This window comes from Bos mutus, chromosome 2, assembly GCF_027580195.1.
Source record: "Bos mutus isolate GX-2022 chromosome 2, NWIPB_WYAK_1.1, whole genome shotgun sequence".
Lineage (NCBI taxonomy): Eukaryota > Metazoa > Chordata > Mammalia > Artiodactyla > Bovidae > Bos > Bos mutus.
In genome coordinates, this window is record NC_091618.1 from 20,405,945 (window position 1) to 20,427,626 (window position 21,682).

A 21,682-nucleotide genomic window follows, 5' to 3' on the forward strand; every position below is an offset into this window, starting at 1 on the left:
AATAGAGAAAATTTTTGTTGTCATCTAGAATGATTCCAAGCTTCTACATGGAATTGTTCAGAGTCTAAACAAGAGGAGGTCAGGAATGACATAGAGAAGGGCCCCAAATAGACTGAACTTTCACAGGCTTCTTAGAGACCAAATCTGCCCAACTCTTAAGGTCCTTTGATTCTTTGAACCTTCCAGACTCTGTCATTTTTGGGGTTCACTGCACAGAAACATCACAAGTGGGAGACTGGTGTTGCCTCCAGGTACATCTGAGCTGGGCAGTCAACTTAGAAGAATTCAGTTCAGTTCAGTCACTCAGTCACGTCCGACTGCAACCCCATGGACTGCAGCACGCCAGGCCTCCCTGTCCATCACCAACTCCTGGAGTATACTCAAACTCATGTCCATTGAGTCGATGATGCCATCCAACCATCTCATCCTCTGTCGTCCCCTTCTCCTCCCCCCTTCAATCTTTCCCAGCATCAGGGTCTTTTCCAGTGAGTCAGTTCTTTGCATCAGATGGCCAAAGGACTGGAGCTTCAGCTTCAGCTTCAGCATCAGTCCTTCCAATGAATATGCAGGACTGATTTCGTTTATGATGGACTGGTTGGATCTCCTTGCAGTCCAAGGGACTCTCAAGAGTCTTCTGCAACACCACAGTTCAAAAGCATCAATTCTTCAGCGCTCAGCTTTCTTTCTAGTCCAACTCTTGCATCCACATATGACTACTGGAAAAACCATAGCTTTGACCAGACAGACCTTTGTTGGCAAAGTAATATCTCTGCTTTTTAATATGCTGTCTAGGTTGGTCAGACATCAAAATAATTTCCCACTTACCGGATGACCTGGTGACCCCATGTCTCCTACAGCTCCAGGTGGACCTCTTTGGCCAGGCTGTCCCATCAACCCCTTGTCTCCTTTTATGCCTTCTACAGGACTCCCTGGAGGTCCAGGAGGACCAGGCATGCCTGAATTCATAAAAAGCCTGTCAGTATTACCACTCAGGGAGCTTTGCAGGTTCTGTTACTGCCCTTTTGAGTGAAGAGCAAACCCTGCACCTTAGCGTTACCTGGCACAAGGCATGAGGCAGGAACTCTTCTCCTTGATGACGGTTTGTTAGAGCAGAATCAGTGCCTGACCCAGTACCTTACATACAGTAGGGGCTCAGTCAGTACTGGTGAATGGATGCCTCTCTCTTTCCCAGGCTCATGAACTTGATATTTACTAATTTTTCTTTCTTTTTTTTTAATATATATTTTTTGATGTGGACCATTTTTTAAGTCTTTATGGAATTTGTTACAATACTGCTTCTGTTTTATGTTTTGTTTTTTTGGGCCACCGGCATGTGGGATCTCAGTTTCCCAACCAGGGATGAAACCTGCACCCCCCTGCATTGGAAGGCAAAGTCCTAACCACTGCACCACCAGGGAAGTGCCAGTATTTACTAATTTTTCAAACAGGTCCCTCTGCTCCACACCAACAGCCTTATGCACCCCACGTGAGGACAGGTGGGCATGGGAAAACAGAGAAGACCAGAAGGAAAAAGAAGCAAGATGTTCACATGAGTGGGTGGAAAGCTTCTGCTGTCAAATGTTATTTTCATTCTTTATCATATTTAAAAGTAGATACTTTACCTGGGTTTCCTCTGGAGCCAGGTGGACCTCGATCTCCTTTCTGGCCAGGGATGGTTACACCAGGAAAGCCTGGTGCCCCTTGAGGTCCTGTCACGCCAATGGGCCCTGGAGGCCCAGGATCTCCCACTGGCCCTTTCCTGCCAGGGAGGCCAGGCAAGCCTGGCGCTCCCCTGTCTCCTTTGGTTCCTGCAAAGAAAAAAGTCTGGTAAGTTTCTGTAATGCCCCTGTATTTGATGTTATAGTTTGTGGCTATCCCTAATAACAGAGACACTTTGCTTAAATTATATTAATATTATATATATATATATATATATATTATATTTTAAAGAGGCCAACAAGAGAGATGTAAGTCTATGAAGACAGAGTCCAGACTAGACTCAGTTCTGCCTCCAGCTATCTGTTGCTCCTGGTAAAGTCATTTCACTGTTTTCTTATTTTAAAAATAGAGGTAATATCTGACTTAACTCAGTTCTTTAAATATCAAGTGAGAGAACATGCAGATGAAAAGCATGGTATAAGCCCTAAAGTGTTCTGTCTGTTATTATCTGGTGAATTTTAATTACAATGACTTTATTTAATCACTGATGATGCAACAGGGCATTAAAAAGCTAAACTTCAGGGTCAGTTTGTGTATTTCAAGTGTTGCCCAGCCAAACCCTGACAAATGAACGACAAAGCTGCTGTCCCTGTTCTGTCCTCTGATTACTTCTCCCCCATAAGATAAACACTAGTCTGGGAGAAATGTGAGATTTGGATTTACCAAAGAAGACTCCCCCAGAAGGTCACAACTTAATACTAATATTTTTAATCTCAGAAAACCTTCAAGAAATTGTGCTTTGACATTCATGAATGGAAAATGTTTTATGAATTGAAAATAATCTCCTCCTCCTCTCTCCCATCTTTGTTTTACTCTAGAAATATTCTAGGAATAAAATCTATAACATCATATGGAAAAAACCTGAATGAAATTCTTGGCCAATCCAATAGTAAATGGCATGACAATAGGAAAAGATGGGAGGAAGAAAGAAAAGTGAGGATGAGGCTGGTGGCAGAGGTAAGGGCTTGGAGAGTTATATATCATGCAGAGAATGCTTAAAGTGATGATGAAAATAAAACAGAATATCGAACACTTTGTTTACCATGTTCTTTTTTCTGCCTGTAATTTATACTTAAAAAAAAAAAAGAATTTAGATGATTTCAGCTCTCTGCAAGCTCTGAAATGCTTGAAGGGTCTGGCAACAGTCTGAGGCAAACAAAAACGTGTATGTTCTTAATGACATGTTCAGTAAATTGCCATGTCTGAGATCCTGAGAGAGTTATGGGAAAGCCCTGAAGAAACAGTAGCCTGAGCCACACACTGGCTCCAGGGGTTGGAATCAGACCAATGAAGAGAACAAGGTGGCAAAAGATTAGTGTTACTACTGCAGCTCAGAATAGCACGGAGAGGAAACTCCTTGAGAAGCAATCAGTTCCTCCTCCATCTTTTTAGGAGGTGATCCATTTAAATCATGCTGATAGCAAGAAAGGAAATACAGAAGTCTTTTTACTTCCATAGATGGAAATTTGAAAGTTGGATTACTGTGTCTAGTTTGTTCATTTTGTTGTGATGGTAAATAATGGAACGTTTTTACTTGAACACTAGGAATATAAATGTTCTGTGTTACCACTGGGACTTCTTTAATTCAGAATGCTAAGTGTATCTGTCAGGGCTATTAAATCAGATTCTGTCCTTGAAAATGTATATCACCAGGTTTGGGAGGAAGAACCACTCACCTTGAGGACCAGGTTTCCCTCTTGGACCTGGAGGTGCTCCCAGCAAGCCTGAAAGAGAAAATGTTGGTATTTCAATCTGTTATATATACAGTTAATTTATATCATATAATATATATTATGGAGAAGGGAAATGGCAACCCACTCCAGTATTCTTGCCTGGAGAATCCCATGGACAGAGAAGCCTGGTAAGCTACAGTCCATGGGACTGCAAAGAGTTGAGAGGGTAACAGGAAGGCTAGGGGTCTGCAAACAGAGGAAATAGGCTGCAAGTGTCAGATGTTTTTTTATCTCTTAAGCAGCAGGAGGAAACAAACTACAAGCATCAGATTTTTTTCCCTTCTCTATACAAATTTAAAAGGAGGTTTCTCTTAAAAATCTGTGTTGCCATGATGACAGCTGGTTCCACCTGAACTTAACTTTTCTCAAATCATGAGCTAACCAATGCATTTTTCTTATGGAAATGTTTCTCTTAAACTATGTTAATGAATTTACCCTAAATTCTGTCTGTCTTCAAGTCAGTTCCACTTCAGATTCAGAACCAATAAGGGCTCAACAAACCAGTATGTTTTACTCACATGTTGTTCTCCTAATCTATGTTAATGAAACTATATATTTACCTGGAAACCTGCCTTCCTTCAAGATTCATGTCAATCGTTTTATGGCCCAGGATGACTCACCTTGTGCCAATGTTATCTCAAAATGCATGTTGTGGGTGAGGGGCCTGGTGCCTGTTTCTGAGTTTGGAGACATTCCCTTTCTCTAATTAGCAGCCTGCTGGTAGCTATATAACATCCAGCTAAAGACTAGCAGGGGGGCACTCTTTCTGCCCCCTTCTGATGTCTATGTCAGAGGCTTTCTCTATCTCTTTTACACTTTAATAAAACTTTATCACACAAAAGCTCTGAGCAATCAAGCCTCATCACTGGCTGTGGCTTGAATTCCTCTCCTCCTGAGGCCAAGAATCCCAGTGTCTTTCACAGCTCAGCAGCAACCTTTCAGAGTTAAACATGACTGAGTGACTAACACACACAATATATATTCATCTTCATGCATATATATATATATATATATATTTTTATTTATTTATTTATATATGGCTTCCCAGGTGCCACAGTGGTAAAGAATCTGCCTGCCAATGCAGGAGCTACAAGAGATGTGAGTTTGATCCTTGGGTTGGGAAGATCCCCTGGAGTAGAAAGTGGAAACCCATTTCAGTATTCTCACCTGAAAAATCCCATGGACAGAGGAGCATGGTGGACTACAGTCCATGGGGTTGCAGAGTTGGATATGACTGAGCGACTGACGCACACACATATATATTCCCTAGTGTGAAACTGACCTATATATAAAATTTATTCTACTTGGTCAACTTCACTTTGGTAACAGAATTATTGCAACCCAGAACAACTTAAAGGTCATCAGTTCTGTCGGAAGAATTTATAGAATGGTGAAGAATTACAGTGTCACTAATCATTCTATGAAAAATAAAACTAGTATATCCATGATGAGCAAGCTGTACCTGTTTCTCCTTTTTCTCCGGCTGGACCAGGAATTCCATCAAGTCCTTGATTACCTCTCTCACCCACTGGTCCAGGATTTCCTGGCAATCCTGGAGGACCTGGAAAAAAAAGCCATTCAAAGAGAGGACTTACTTCCTATCAATGGCCTGATATGAACCCCAGATGTGTGGAATTCTGTAAAAAGTGTTCAGTTTTCAGAACTGTAGTGACATGAAGCTAAATTCACAGTGAAAGCCATGGACTGGTTAGTGCTATCATGAGGATTTTCACTTTGCATAGGTTGGCTGATCTTTGAATTGGGAGAGAGAGCAAGCTAAGTCGCTTCAGTCATGTCTGACTTAGCAAACCTATTGCCTGTAGCCCACCAAGCTCCTCTGATGGGGATTCTCCAGGCAAGAATACTGGAGTGAACTGCTATGCCCACCTCCAGGGGATCTTCCGGACTCAGGGGTTGAACCCATGTCTCTTATGTCTCTGGCATTGGCAGGCAGGTCCTTTACCACGAGCACCACTTGGGAAGCCCGATCTTTGAATTAGACCTAACCTCGCTTTTCCACATTGTTGTCTGGAAACGGGGTAACTGGAAGCTACCTTCCAAGGAGCAGTTGTGGGTCAGAGATACAGGTAGGTAGAAAGAGATTCCAGCCACGTGGAAAACATGCTTCCCTCACAAAAGGGAACTAGACAAAATACAAAAATGGAACCTGGAGGGCCTTTTGTTCCCGGAAAGCCAGGGAAGCCTTTAATTCCTTTGGACCCCAAATCACCACCAGGACCAGATTGCCCTGTAAATGAAGAGAGAGGGAAAGGAAAACAGAAAACCACAAGATGAATGAGTCCAACAATGGCTAAATGCTAGTTAAGTCAATTGTGCTCAAGCTGGTCTTCAGGGGTCGCTCTTGCTACCAGTCACAGTGGGTTTTGTCTTGGATGTTATTTCCCCAGAGAAGCGCAGCAGAGATGTGCCCACTCATTTTCAAAGGGATGTGTACCCCAGCCAGGTGAACAGCTGAATATCTGATTTATTACTTTAATTGGGATTTAGCAGCAAATCCACTGAGCCTTTCCATGTTTGGAAAAAACAGTTTAAATATTGCCTTTAGAGTAAGACCTGAAGCTGCAAACCAGTGACTGAGTAGTTGTTTTTGATCAAATGATGTGAAAACCCAAATAACAAGCAAATATTAATAAGAAAGCAACCCAATGTTCAAACTGGAAACATGTCAGAAAAAAATAAAAAGTCTCAGATCAACCGTGTTACAGGTTAAATTGTGTTGCCCCCAAATGCCTCTGCCGAAGTCTTCATCACTTACTATTTCAAAATATCACTGCATTTGGAGGTAAGTCTTTATTTATTTTTTGCCTGTGCTGCCCCAGTTGTGGGATATTAGTTCACTGACCAGGGATAGAACTCTGGCCCCCAGTGGAGTCCTAACCACTGGACCACCAGGGAATTCCCAGGCAGGGTCTTTAAAGAAGTAATTAAGTTAAAAAGAGGTCACCAAGGCAGATGGTGACCCTAATCCAACATGAATGATGTCCTTATAAGAAGAGATTGTGACACAGATACACAGAGGAAAGACACTTGGAGAAGGAGGCCACATACAAGCCAAGGACAGAGGCCTCAGAAGAAATCGGCTCTGGGACACCTTGATCTCAGACTCTCAGCCTCCAGAACTGTGAGAAAATGAATTTCTGTTTAAGTCACCCAGTCTGTGTATTTGCTTTGGAAGCCCTAGGAAACTGATACAAATATCCTGAGTACATTGATCTAACATTTCATGTCTTTAGGTTGAATTCATGTGAGGTAGCACTCCCAAAATTTTGTTTATAGGAGGTTTTAAGATTTCAGGTAACCAAAATGGACTGAATGGGCTCCTTGCAATTCATTTGCTGTTTCTTAGTGTCTTTGATTTTAAAGATCAAAGGTGAAAGAAGGCAACTGTAGTACAAAAGCCTAAACAGCTTTCCATTCACTATTCTAGGAAGCGAGGGCCATACACGTGTCAGGCTTCCAGCACTCAGGTTGCAAAGCCAGGCTCACCTGGGTGGCCAGGGGGTCCGGGGCTCCCAGGAAGTCCCTCTGGTCCAGCAGGCCCCGAACGTCCAGGTGCGCCAGGTGGTCCTCTTTCGCCTTTCTTGCCCATGTCACCTGGCAGTCCTGGATCTCCCTTAAATTCAGTCAAACACCTTTAAAATTCTCATATAAGCAGGACATGTGATCAGAATTAAGTATAAACTATGTTAGTTTGCATTTATTGATTTATTTAGCAATTCATGGTAAATGTCTGCTGTGAGCCAGCACCCTGAAAACTTGCTGGAAACAGGACGGCTATGTAATTTGTGGGGTGCAGTACAAAATGAAAATGCACTTCTCTTGTTTTTTAAAAATAAACTTTTTAAAAGCAATTCAAGACAGAAATGGCAGAGCATTAAACCAAGCATGGAGTCCTTATCAGCATGGGACCTCTGTGGCTACACAGAGAGTCCTATGCCCAGGAAGCCAGGAATATGATGGTAATTGCATACAGATATGTGATACATACAATTCCTGCCTTCATGGAACTTTAGAGACCACTGGGAGACAGATGTTAATAACAAATGTATAAGTTCAAATTGTAATGTTTAACTCAGGTGTAAGAAGCAAGCAGAACAAATAGATGCATGTTCATCAAATACTCTGCATGCAGATAAATAAATGCAAAAAACCCAACACTTTCCATAGTTTTCTAGTCATTAAATCTGTACTTCACTTTTATGATAAGCTAGAACATATGGATTTGATAGTGACTTATAAAATCTTGAAGGTAGCTGATTAAAAACTACTCTGTTACTAAGATTTGCCAGCATGATAAAGCCAGCTCATTTTGTGTTCAATGTACAGTTTAAAAAAAATTTCTTCTGTAGTTACCTATGAAAAATTTAAATCTAAATGAAACTGTTAATTAATTGAATGAATTAAGTTAAATACAATTTCTCATTGAGGAAAGAATGGAAAGAATCTCTCCCTGGCTTTCTGAGGATCTAGTTAAAAATAAAAGGCAAAGGAAATTTGTTTGTATTCCATGTAATAAAGGGTTACTTTCTTGGGACTTTGTGATTTCTAAAAATTTTTCTTTCTTATTGATTTATAGCTGGAGGAAATCTTTAGGAAAGGTGGTATTTTATTGGCTCAAAAGAGAGTCAGGGAGAAAGTCCCCTAAGTAACAATTTTTACATTCTTTGGAATCATATACTCTTGAAAGTCTGATGAAAAATAACAGACTCCTACAAAAGAAAAACAAACAAACAAAAATCCCCATCTCCAAACAGTTTTCATTCAATTTCAGGATCGATGAAATCGATCTGGGTTCAATTTTTCTTTGGCTCCAATAGGCTTCCCCAGTGGTCCATGGAATTACAAGTTAAAACCCCCTGCTTGTGGGAATTACTGTTAGTTATTCTCTATCAGCCTCGCTCTGAATCTTAGTGTAGTTGCTATAGACAGAAAGGTTGGAAGAAGATAAACCTAAAGAACAACTGAGCCCCGCTGAAACCTTTGGTTACTTCGTGATAAAACATACAAGGGAGGACTTCGACAGAGCACAAGCACTGAAAAAACTGTGACGGGATAAATAAATCCTCTGAGTAATGCAATGAAAATAAAGTTCTAAAACAAGAAAAATGTATCAGGATTTTTTGTGTGTTTGCTTTTTAGGATTCCTTATAGTCTGAGCCATCAGGGAAGCCTACCAGGAGGCATACATAAATTGCAGGGCCAGTTATAAGAAATATCTTGGGGGTTGAAACTGGAGAAAATAAACTCAGAAGTTGAAACTGTGTGATAGATATGCTCAGTTATAGAGAGAGAGGGAAAAAAAAAAAAAGCCCAGACAAATGCCTGAAAATACAGTAATGTTTTCAATTTTCCTTGCCCACAATGAATCCAGACATTTGTTGATATTTAAAAGGACTCATTCCACTACCAAAATGTAAATACTTTAGTGGCCTACATACCTTTGGTCCTGGTGGTCCTGGCCTTGCACTTTCTGAATAACCTGGCTCTCCCTTATCTCCTTGGAGACCATGAATACCCGGGAGGCCTGGACTTCCAGCTAGACCTGGGAACCCCATAGTTCCCTTCATTCCTTTAGTACCTGAAATTAGGAAAGAAATCAGGTAAAATAGGTAAAGGCAGAGATCTTGAAGGATTCTATTTCTGACCTTTGCACAAACCATCTTTCTCCCATGAAGCTGGTTTCTCAGAAGCTCTAAAGCATCAGGTAGCCTCGGTGGATGATTTTCTGCACAGTGTAAATATTTATTTCATTCTCATGTTCTTGCTGCATACACTACCTTTGTCTAAGAGCATATCTAATTGTTTTACACCAACTTTCTACCAAGTGGAAAACCAAAGTGACAACACAGAAAATGTAGAAGCAGGACTCATCATGAGGTTGTAGGCTCACAATAGGACCTTACGCCTTACCTGGCACTCCCATGTTTCCCATGCTTCCTGGGGTGCCACGTGGTCCTGGCTCACCGGGATTCCCAATGCTGCCGGGCTCTCCTCTGGGGCCTTAAGAACAAATAAATAGTCATAGGTTCTGTGTAGTTTCTGGACACAGTAGATGCTCAATGAACACTTGTTGCTTGCACAAATGAGTGAATCCAGAGCAACCAGACCAGCTCTTTAGGTACTTGTTTAGCTGCCTTTATGCCTTCAAACAGGGAAGGGACTGGCAACTCAGAAAATATACAACTAGAGTAAATTATATTTTGGTCAGCAGGCCTGGAGTTCAAACATCAAAATCATCCTAGGACCAAGGCTAGCAGGAAAAAAGGGGCTACTGTGAAAATACAGTAATAGATTTCCAAATGCAGTAAGGAAATTTTATTACCATGCAATAAATTTCATCACTGATGTTGTTGCAGGGAATAGGGGACTACTTTATTTATTTAAAAAATTACTTTACAAATTGAATAACGTGTTTAGAAAGAGGCAAATTTGGAAGCCTCTAAAGCATTTTCTTACTTTCTTCCAGGATATATGATATTGTAATAAATTATAGTGTACAATACATACCACCAATTTCAAAATAACATTTTGAATGCAAAATAGAACTTCATGTAGGTTAATATTTTTAGTTAAGACAGGCTGACCACAATTTTGTTAAATTATAAGAAGTAAATTCCTGTTGGGACAACATCGGGGCAGAATTCATATTCTAAAAACACATTTTTGTTAAATTTAGGCCTAGGAAAACTTAACACCTGTTATTTCTATTAGAGAATCAGTCATACCTGGTGGTCCTGGTGGTCCAGGGAGCCCTGAGAGTCCTTTTATACCTGGGAACCCTGGAATGCCTCTATTTCCTTTCTCACCAGGATTTCCTGCAAGTCCTAATGTTAAAAAAACATGTATTGAATATACAGGTTAGAATTCTATCAGACTTTTCCAATCCTGATCAAAATTTATGAGCTATTATTATAGTACACATAGAATATTTGTTAAGAACATGGGCAGATTTAGGCTTATATTTTATTTAAAAAGAGGGTTAAATGAGATAACACATAAAAAGCATTAGCACAGTTCCTGGCATGAGTTAGGTATAGTTCTCAAAGAACACTAGCAATTATCATAATGTTTACACTTTGAATCAACATTTTAGGAATTAGTGACCTAAACACAGCTCTTCTCTTTTTTCTTTAATTAATGACAGAGGGTCATCTACTACACTATTCTTATTTGGACTACTGCATTCTATGCAGATGACACCACCCTTATGGCAGAAAGTGAAGAGGAACTCAAAAGCCTCTTGATGAAAGTGAAAGTGGAGAGTTAAAAAGTTGGCTTAAAGCTCAACATTCAGAAAACGAAGATCATGGCATCCGGTCCCATCACTTCATGGGAAATAGATGGGGAAACAGTGGGAACAGTGTCAGACTTTATTTTTTGGGGCTCCAAAATCACTGCAGATGGTGACTGCAGCCATGAAATTAAAAGATGCTTACTCCTTGGAAGGAAAGTTATGACCAACCTAGATAGCATATTCAAAAGCAGAGACATTACTTTGCCAACAAAGGTTCGTCTAGTCAAGGCTATGGTTTTTCCTGTGGTCATGTATGGATGTGAGAGTTGGACTGTGAAGAAGGCTGAGCACCGAAGAATTGATGCTTTTAAACTGTGGTGTTGGAGAAGACTCTTGAGAGTCCCTTGGACTGTAAGGAGATCCAACCAGTCCATTCTGAAGGAGATCAGCCCTGGGATTTCTTTGGAAGGAATGATGCTAAAGCTGAAACTCCAGTACTTTGGCCACCTCATGCGAAGAGCTGACTCATTGGAAAAGACTGATGCTGGGAGGGATTGGGGGCAAGAGGAGAAGGGAACGACAGAGGATGAGATGGCTGGATGGCATCACTGACTTGATGGACATGAGTCTGAGTGAACTCCAGGAGTTGGTGATGGACAGGGAGGCCTGGCGTGCTGCGATTCATGGGGTCGCAAAGAGTCGGACACGACTGAGCAACTGATCTGATCTGATCTGATCTGATTCTTAATCCATCTATTACAACTATAATTTATTAAGTAACTGGTTTATGGAAGACATTATTTTCTTTTAATTATCTGATTTAACCTTCAGGCAATCTCAATGAATTCTTGAGCCTTTCCAGACTGGGTGGTGAGATGAGAAAACTGAGACTCCTTAAGAAGTCAATGAACTAATGTAGAGTTACAACATCAGTTAGTGGTAATGCTGGGATCTGAACCCAGTCCCACAACACCATCCTGCTTTTCCTAAAACATGGTTTTGATCATATTATTCTCCTGCTAAAAGATATTCATTGCCTCTCTTTTGCCTATAGAGTAAACGATGAATTCCCTTCATGGCGCTTAGAGCATTCTACAATCTGTCCATGGCCTCGCTTATGCCTTTCCTCAAGCAGAGTCACTTCCTTTGTCAATTTCCCCGCTTACATATTCATTCATTCAAATATAGGATGAGTACTAATTAATAGGTCCTGTTTTGAGTACTGGAGACATAAGTAAATCACATTCCCTTTGTCCTGGTTTTTAGTATTTAATTGGAGAGAGCCAAATAAAAAATCACCACCCAGTGAGATAGTTTCTGTAACAGAGTTGGGCACAATGTGCTACAGGTAAGAATTCTGAGGGGGAATTTTAAAATTTTTATTCGATTTTTATCTTTGGCTGCACCATGAGGCCTGCCGGATCTTAGTTCTCCAACCAGGAAACCAACTTGGACCTCCTGCATTGGGAGCACAGAATCTTAACCACTGCACCACCAGGGAAGTCCCAAGAAGAGGGGATATTTTTAAGCTCAATCTTGAAGACCAAGTGGGAGCCAGCTGGATGGAGAAAGTGTGCAATGGAGCAGGAATTCCTAGACAAGAAAATACATGTGCGAAGGGGTGGTAAGTGGCAAGGGGGTGAGAATTTTTTCTTTTGTAACTTTTGTTTTTTTCCATATATGTCCTTTATCATAACCTAAAATATGTTTTATTTAGTTTATTCATTTGCTTTGTATTTTAAGGGGTGGCAAACGACTGCCTGTGGGCCAAATTCGGCTTAATGTTTTATGGCTGGAGATCCAAGGATGGCTTTCACATTTTTGTGGGTTGTAAACAAACAAACACCAAAGAAGAATATGCAGCTAGGGTCACAGGTGGTCCACAAAGCCTAAGATATTTACTACCTGGTCCTGGATATAAATCATTTCAGAGACATGACTGCCTCTTTCCTCCACTGAGCTGTTAGTTTCCTCGTGACCAGGATATTAGCACTGCTTTGTTTACCTCTCTGTCTTTAGGACACAGTAAAACGCCCCGTCAGTAGGTTCTAAAAATAATTGTTCAGTAGATAAATGTTATGTGGCTGGAGAGGTAGGCGAAGGGCAAGTGGTAGAGAAACTTGGATGCTGGTCTAAGAAAGTTGAATTCTTAAAGCAGGGGGAGACTTGGAAAGATTTTAAGCCAAGAATACTTGAAACCTACTCACAATTTAAATACTCCTTCATGGAGGATTTTTTTAAAATTTTATTTTATTGAAGTATAGTTGACTTACAATGTTGTATTATTTCTGTTGTATAGCAAAGTAATTCAGTAGTATATGTATATATGCTTTTTCATATTATTTTCCAGGATAGTTTATTACAGGATATTGAATATAGTTTCCTGCGCTCATGGAGGCTTCTTTGACTACCCCATTTGAGGTGTTCTCTGCTTTGTTCATCTCCCACAGAGCTCAGTGTCTTGGTACCCAGCCGACAGCAGAGTGAGAAGGCTGAGTATAGACTTTGCTTTTTACCTTTTTATTTTGTACTGGTATAGCTGATTAACAAACAATGCTGTGACGATTTCAGGTGAACAGTGAAGGGAGCCAGTCATACGTACACATGTATCCATTCGCCCTCAGTGAGTATGGACTTTGGAACCACATCAGAGTGAGGTCCATCTCTGCACTTCCTATCAGAATGACACTGAGTAATTTGACCTTTCTATTTCCCATCTGTAAAAGGGGATGATAGCAATCATCTATTCGTAGGGTTGTTGTGAGAATTAAATGAGTCAATGTTTGTAAAATTTGGAATAGTACCTGCATGTGGGAAGGGCTTCATAGGTCTTTGCTAAAAGTAACACAACAGTTCTATTGTGTTATTCATTTTCTTTTTGTTGTTGTCGAGTTGCTAAGTCGTACCTTACTCTTTGCGGCCCCATGGACTGTAGCCTACCATGCTCCTCCGCCCATGGGATTCCCCAGGCAAGTATACTGGAGTGGGCTGCCATCTCCTTCTCTTTGTACATATGCCTAAATCTCCCATGCAGACTCCTCAAGGAGAGGAAGACTGCTTTTCTGTACCCTGAATAGCCCTTCCACTATTTGCAATGGATGTTTTCAAGTCAGAAATTCAGATAAAAAAAAGAATCGTATTGAAATTAGAGAGGCCTAGATAGTATGATCTTTTGCTGCTGTTGTTCACTCTCTGCTCCTTGGTTATGTGTTTGAAAAGCCAAAAGGAAACATACAGGACAGCCTCCATGTATACTGTACTTTGTTAGAAGCATAGAAATAACATGCGTCCCTCTGTATTTCACAGAAACAATTTTTCAATTATAAATGAGTCTCCATTGTGCATTCATGATGTTAGAGCCAAATTTTAGTTTATGCAGGCACAGATATGCTATTCATATTTTTTTTCCCAAAATGTTTGCAACACTACTTAAATCATCTAGGATAATTTAGCGAAGCAGTGTTTGTTTATGAAGACTGGACATTTGTGCCAGTAATTTTTTTTTCTTTTTATATCTTGACTTAGACCAGTTCTAGAGGAGTTTTATAAAATTAATACTACTTTCTATTTCATTGCTAAAAATGCAACACAATCTTCTGTATGCACCTAGAACTAAATTATCTCTTTGACAGCAGATTAGTGGGGGACCATCCCAAAGACCTTAGAGTTAGGCATGACTGAAGTGACTTAGCACATGTGCACACGCCCCAAAGACCTTGACTTGCTCATTTTCCTTTATAGAAAAAAAAAAAAATTGTAGTTTTTTCCAGTGCTTAGCCATTTTTTTAAGTTAGAGAATCAGTTGGATTCAATCACTCTCCAGAACACTGGTCGAAGTCACTTATGTGAAGTCCTTCCAAATTCTAGGAGAGATGGCTACTTAGCTTGCCAGCTTGGTCTACAGAATTCTATACAGAATTTTAAAATCAAATCTGTACTTGGACTGTAAATCCTTACCTGAAAAACAAGTAAATATTTGTTGAATACAATCTGACTTCACAAAATTGATTACAAATTACCCAAAACTTTATATGGTTTTGCAACTACAAACACATTATCTTCCCTGCTATGTAAGTTTGATCTGCAAACATTTAATTTTACCCAGCAATTCTGTTTTACTAAAGTTACTCAATTTGATCAGGAAGACTGCACGGCTGCTGCTGCTAAGTCACTTCAGTCGTGTCCGACTCTGTGCAACTCCATAGATGGCAGCCCACCAAGCTCCCCCATCCTTGGGATTCTCCAGGCAAGAACACTGGAGTGGGTTGCCATTTCCTTCTCCAATGTGTAAAAGTGAAAAGTGAAAGGGAAGTCGCTCAGTAGTGTCCGACTCTTAGCGAACCCATGGACTGCAGCCTACCAGGCTCCTCTGTCCATGAGATTTTCCAGGCAAGAGTACCAGAGTGGGGTGCCATTGCCTTCTCCACACGGCAGACTTTCTTGAATTTTGATTTAATATTGATTGCATTGATCATATGACGAAACCTGTCATACAAAGAGCTTAAATAATTTGAAATAATGTGAATGGGTTTGAATTTGAACTTAACAGCTATAGCTAACAATTCTCAGCCTTTTTAAGGCATTGACTTGTAATCAAAACACATTTTCTCTTCAGTAATTATTTTCCAAAGGTCTCTGAGCATGAGAAGCAGTTTTTAGATGCAATCAGAAGAATTCATCCTGGCAGTTGATAGAATAGAGTAGAATTTGAGGTGGAGATTTCTATTCCCGCCAGGGAACTTTTTTATGTGGAGTTTTCTAAAGGTTTCATTTTCACCATTCTTGGCCAAAGTGCGGCTTTGAGGCTTAGAATCTAAAAATTGACTGGTGATGGTTTAAAGACAGCAGACTGAAATGCAGAATTAACTTAGAATAAAAAGTTATGATTAAAGAGGTGATGTATTATTATTAAAGCACACAAAACCCAGTTCTAGTGGAGCTTAGCCATCAACTGGCTTTGTGAGCTTGGGTGCAAAATTAAACCCTGGTCCTCACTGTGCTCATATGTCAACTAAAGGGATTTTCCTGGATAATTTCTTAGTCCCAGAATCAGCTCTGATGTTCTGCTCTAAATGTAGAGAAGTCTTTACCTTTGAGTCCTGGCTCCCCTTTGTCCCCCACTAAGTGGAATATCTGAGGAGACCCGGGAGTTCCTCTTTCTCCTTGCTCCCCCTGGGCTCCTGGGGGTCCTCTTGCACCCTTTACTCCTGGAATTCCAAAGCTCCCTAAAAGACAGGAATAACAGCATCAGTTCCTTAATTCTTTAGAAGTCCATGAGGATTCAAAAGCTAACAGTGCTTATCATAAAACAAGACAAATAAACCAAAAAAGGTTAATAGGGCTAAGAACTTGATGAATAGTTGCTCCTAAACAGGCAGCCACATGAGGGTAGAGGTCAAAGCCTATAGGGAGAAAAATATGCCTCTATTCAAATTGGAAAAAGGAATATAGAAAACTGCAAAATTAAATATACGATTCCCTCAGAAATACTTTCTCCTCAAAGGATAAAATACAATTTATTTTTCTGCTAATTAAATGAATATTGTTCATACCTTCTAATAGCTGGAAGATACTCCATCACTTACCCTTCTGTCCTGGGGTGCCTGGGCTCCCAGGAGGCCCTGGGGGACCAATGTTGCCTGGAAACCCCATCATCCCCATTATTCCTTTTTCACCTGTGGGAAGAAATTAACACAAGGCAGCACATGTTGTAAATAATGAGAAAAGTAAATACTCCATAAAATAAAGTATACTTAGAGGAAAGAGAGTTAAAAAAATGGTTTCTGTAAATAGGAAAATAATCATAATAGTCTATGAGACGGATCAGGAAATGGCCTTTTTCTTACTTCACAGATGTAGAAGTCATTGGTAGTACATCACACTTGTGGGTGAGAAGAGACTATGGCCGAAGTTCGGGAGCCTTTCCTCCTCCCGAATAACTTTCAATCAATAACTTTCTGTTATATTCCCTTATCATACTTCCTTCACAGCCTTTGTCTCTAGATGAATCTAGGGCCTGGAACAGTGATGGCATATACTAGAGGCTCAGTAGTATAAATGAAAGGTTAATTAGCAGATTGAGTCCTTTGTCCAATTTTTTTTAAACTTTTTAAAGTTTGAGTATAATTGTTTTTCAGTATTAAATTAGTTTCTGTTGCACAACAAAAGGAATCAGCTGTAAGTATACACATATTCCTTCCCTTTTGAGCTTCCCTCCCACTCTGCCACATTCCAACCCTCTAGGTCATCACAGAGCACCGAGCTGAGCTCCCTGTGCCATACCGCAACTTCCCACTAGCTCCCTATTTTACACATGGTCGTGTATATATGTTAATGTTGTTCTGGGCTCTTCTCATGAGGAGAGATCAGCAAGGTCCTTACACCATGAGAAGACTATTGAAACATTCTCTCCCAAACATACAAACCATAAAAAGTGATGAAATAAAATGAATTATAAGGGAATACTATGAACCATCATATGTCACCAAATTAGATAACTTAGACAAAAAGGACAAATTCTTAGAGAGGCACTGCTAAGTCACTTCAGTCATGTCCAACACTGTGCGACCCGATTGATAGCAGCCCACCAGGCTCCTCTGTCCCTGGGATTCTCCAGGCAAGAATACTGGAGTGGGTTGCCATTTCCTTCTCCAATGCATGAAAGTGAAAAATGAAAGTGAAGTCGCTCAGTCGTGCCTGACTTAGCGATCCCATGGATTGCAGCCTACCAGGCTCCTCCATCCATGGGATTTTCCAGGCAAGAGTACTGGAGTGGGGTGCCATTGCCTTCTCCATAGAGAGGCACTGATTACCAAAATTGACTCAAGAAGAAATCGAAAGTCTGAATAGATCTATAAGAAGTGAAGAGATTGAATTTGTAATTTTATTTTTCTTCTAGGAGTTTTATTGTTACAGGTCTTAAAGTCTTTTTTTGCTTGTTTTTGTTGTTGTGAGTTTTTATTTTTTTCTTTATATATATATTATTGAAGTATAGTTGACTCACAATGTTTCAGGTGCACAGCAAGGTGATTCAGTCATACATACACACATATATTATTTTTGAGATTATTTTCCATTATAGGTTATTACAAGATATTAAGTATAGTTCCCTGTGCTATATAGTAAACCTTTGTTATTTGTTGCATATCTATTTTTTTAAAAATTAGAAATATAGCATTCTATTCATGCTAAGGCAAACAAGTAGAAACATGACTGACAAAACAACAGTAACTTAAAAGGAAAATATGGAAGAAGAGGGAAGAAGAATAACAAAAGCAAGGGTACCTGGTGGCCCTAAAAATCCTGGGTTTCCTGGATATCCTTTTGGACCAGGTGGTCCCATCTCCCCTCGGTGACCTGGCATTCCTGGTAGTCCAGGTTCTCCAGGAAATCCTGACCTATCCAAGCCCGGGATACCTGGGTCTCCCTTTGGCCCTGTTTCACCTCTTCTGCCTGTATATAAATGAATGAATGAAAAAATGAACACACAGTTGCTTTCCCCACCAACTCCAGATATATTTCATGGCTCTAAATATTTAGCTTTGTGATTTGAGCAAATCACACACTTATCTAATTGATTGAATTAGGTCCCCTTTTGTAGAATTCAAAGATCCCTTCTGGCTTTAAGATTCTGTGTTTCAATGCTTCATGAAGTGATGATAATGTAGAATTTAAATTTATTTTCTAGTCCTGCAGGCACATCTTGGGAATGCACTTTCTGACCATGGCTCAGTCTTTAACCTGCAGGATTGGTACTGAACCACTCATCTGGCAAGTCTCAGATGATTCTGGAAACAATAATAGCACCACTACAACAATTGGCATTTTAGCTAAAATTTAGCTTGTGAACATATTAAAAGTGTGGTAGCTGAGTCTTGAAGGATTTTTTCCCCCGAAATAGTTCACAAATCTGGTTGAGAGAAGCCAGAAAGATAGTAAATTTTCCATGACCACCTAATCTTCATAATTAGATTTATTTTCATATTCTATCTTTTATGTTGCTTGTAAAGCAACTGACTATATGTTCTAGTTTGTAACTTATAAAAACATATATATTTGCATACATTCACTCTGTTTCAATAATTAGGATAAATTTATCACTTTAATATATGTGTAAAAGTATTCAAGGTAAAAAATTTTTGAGAGTTTATATGTGCATATATACATGTAAATATATATCTGTATGTAATTTCAGTGTTCATATTTTCTTGCATACAAGACACAGACCAATTTTACTGTAACTTCAGGTAACTTAAGGTCTCTTACTCTCTCGATGGTACTCACTGCAATGAATCTATGACAACAGGTTTCTGTTTTTGAAATCACTTTTCCCACTGAACAGTGGTCGGGACTTGTTACTGGACAGTTCTCATGTTAGGCAGCAAAGCTCAGAGTAGGAGTCCCATGTCACTTGTCCACCTGGTGATTGGTTTCAAGGGCCTCCCCCTACCTTGTTGCCCTTTCAATCCATTTAAGCCTGGAAGTCCTTGAGTTCCCCTGGGACCCTCTGTGCACCTTCCTGGGGGTCCTCTTTCTCCTGGTGGCCCGGGCTTCCCTGGATCCCCTGCAAAAGAGAGTCCAAAACACAATAAGGTTCCCAACCCAGGGTCTAGTATTGCTATTCCAGTCATTCTCCTATAACCTTCCCCCCTGAATGGAACTTATATTTAGTACCATTGATAGTACCATAGTCCTATGTCTAATACAGAGGACACTGGTTAAAAGAAAAGAAGGAAGGAAGAAGTGGGGAACAAAGGTAGGGCAGCAATGGAATGGAAAGTTGAATGGAAAAATAATGAAGCCTCCCACATTCTATTTATTGAGCTAGAAGTTTGAGAAGAATTCTTCACTTGTAGAGCACTTACACACTCAAATGGCAGCATTGTAGCTGAGCTCACAGTGGAAAAAGGTAACCATACTTGCTATTGTACCTCGTGGTCCATCAAGACCCCCAGTTCCTGGAACTCCAGGGAGACCCGGAAGTCCAGGGAGTCCAATTTCTCCATTTTCCCCAGAGCTGCCTCTTTCTCCTGGCAAACCTGGCGCTCCGGGTTCTCCAGGCATGGCTAGTCCTGGCTCTCCCTAGGGCACAAAAATGATGTTAGTTTCACTGCATCATGCTTTCAAATCCTTACTGACTATAGACTGGTCTTTAGAGCTATTTACTTGAAAATAATATATCCAAGATGGAGGTTCTACATCCCTTTCTGCATAGTCACCACCATTCCATCCACTTCCTTTTTCAACTCTAGTTGCTGACCTTTTAAATAAAATTGTGCTTACTAATTCTTCCTAGCCTCCACTTTTTAAGACTGTGGAATTTCCTACCAACAGTCTAGATATCTCTCCTTTTGACAGTTTTTCTCATAGCTATCCATGTTTGTTTCTAAAGTTTTTCCATTTTAAGAACTCTGAATGCTTCTGAAGATTAAAGAAGAAATAGAGAGCCAACTTGGTATTCTTACACCTTCTATCTCCTTTCTAAAGGGGAGGAATAATTTAAAGAAACTTAAAAAAATCAGTATCTTCATTATCTACAAATATATTGATAATTTCTGCACGTAGAGCATCCCCTACTGGCAGGGGCATAAGAACTGGCCAACTGTAATTGCCCCTCTACTCCCCCATATTAGTCTAAATTTTAATTCTCCAAGACCTTGATTCCTGGGAGACCGGGCTTTCCAGGTAAGCCTGGCTTTCCCATTTCTCCAGGACAACCTGGTGATCCTTTGGCTCCTGGAAACCCTCGGTCTCCTAGAGAAAAAATAATACAAGTTATAAGTCTTAAAAGAGCCTAAGCAGTAGCTCTCTCATCTTAAAGTGCTTTTGCAAGACAAGTAGCCTTAAGTGTTTTCATGAAAGTCTGAAAAATGAGAAAGACAACTGCTAAATTAGCACTTTAAAAAAGTCAATTCCAAATTAGACTACATTGGTTCCCAGTTTATAAAAATTACCTTCTTTATTTTTGTTGTTTAGAGCCACTAAATTCTGGCAATTCTAGTTTAAACCACTGATACTAATTGACAATTTGGCTGCCTTTTTAAAAAAAGTATATTTCACATACAGTGTACAGCCAAATGAACTTTTACATGGCTATCTGATGTGAGCACTGACTCATTGGAAAAGACCTGATACTGGGAAAGATTGAGGGCAAGAGGAGATGGGGGCAAAAGAGGATGAGATGGTTGGAAGGCATCATCGGCTCAATGGACATGAGTTTGAGCAAACTCTGGGAGATGGTGAAGGACAGAGAAGCCTGGCGTGCTGCAGTCCACGGGGCTGAAAGAGTTGGACATGACTGAGTGACTAAACAACAACAAAAACGGACAGGTATCTATTAAGAAGAATAAATTCCTTACAATCCCACAATCAAAAAGAATCATTATTACCATTTTGGTGAATTTCCTTCCAGTTTTTTTCTGTGTATTTTAAAAAATACGATTGAGATGAGATTGCATAAAATGTGAATTCTTCCTTTTTTGCTTAAAATTATTGTAAGATTTTTTTCCCCCATTTAAGACTAGTGGAAAACATCATTTTGAAGGATTTAATGGATATTTCCTACGCTATTCATTACATGTGTTTACATTTTATAAATATCCACAATGTGTTTAAAATTTTTCGAAAACTTACCCTTAGGTCCAGGAGGCCCGGGGAATCCAATTCCTGGAATTCCTGGTTCACCATCAGGCCCTGGGAGACCCAGGTCACATTCTCCTGTGGATCCAGGGATACCTTGAAAACACACAGACATCCATGTCAGCACCTTCCCTGTATCTTGCCATAAAACAAGATGTTTGTTTCTGCATCGTCCCAGACCTTTTTGGAAATTAAGAAATAATAAGCCCAACTTCCTACCCATTTCTATCTAATGAGCTTATCATTAGGAAGCACAAATAATTTTTCAAAATTTTATTGTTAATTGGAGGATAATTACTTTATAAATTGTGGTGGTTTCTGCCTTACACCAGCATGA

General features: G+C 39.9%; 1 protein-coding gene across 3 annotated transcripts in view; it reads right to left on the minus strand.

The window, feature by feature from the left end:
• COL4A3 (collagen type IV alpha 3 chain) overlaps positions 1 to 21,682 on the minus strand; it is a 162,202-nt gene that overhangs the window by 14,915 nt on the left and 125,605 nt on the right. For 2 of the 3 annotated variants that reach the window (XM_070385723.1, XM_070385737.1), the window contains 16 exons: positions 21,340 to 21,441; positions 20,363 to 20,460; positions 19,638 to 19,788; positions 19,157 to 19,270; positions 17,992 to 18,159; positions 16,293 to 16,382; positions 15,798 to 15,932; positions 10,199 to 10,297; positions 9,384 to 9,473; positions 8,912 to 9,051; positions 6,960 to 7,086; positions 5,620 to 5,700; positions 4,915 to 5,013; positions 3,396 to 3,443; positions 1,623 to 1,808; positions 826 to 956 (listed from right to left, as the gene is read on the minus strand). In XM_070385723.1, the coding sequence (XP_070241824.1) occupies positions 826 to 956; positions 1,623 to 1,808; positions 3,396 to 3,443; positions 4,915 to 5,013; positions 5,620 to 5,700; positions 6,960 to 7,086; positions 8,912 to 9,051; positions 9,384 to 9,473; positions 10,199 to 10,297; positions 15,798 to 15,932; positions 16,293 to 16,382; positions 17,992 to 18,159; positions 19,157 to 19,270; positions 19,638 to 19,788; positions 20,363 to 20,460; positions 21,340 to 21,441 (1,859 nt within the window). The remainder of the gene's footprint in view (positions 1 to 825; positions 957 to 1,622; positions 1,809 to 3,395; positions 3,444 to 4,914; positions 5,014 to 5,619; positions 5,701 to 6,959; positions 7,087 to 8,911; positions 9,052 to 9,383; positions 9,474 to 10,198; positions 10,298 to 15,797; positions 15,933 to 16,292; positions 16,383 to 17,991; positions 18,160 to 19,156; positions 19,271 to 19,637; positions 19,789 to 20,362; positions 20,461 to 21,339; positions 21,442 to 21,682) is intronic. The other variant, XM_070385729.1, reaches the window with a different exon arrangement.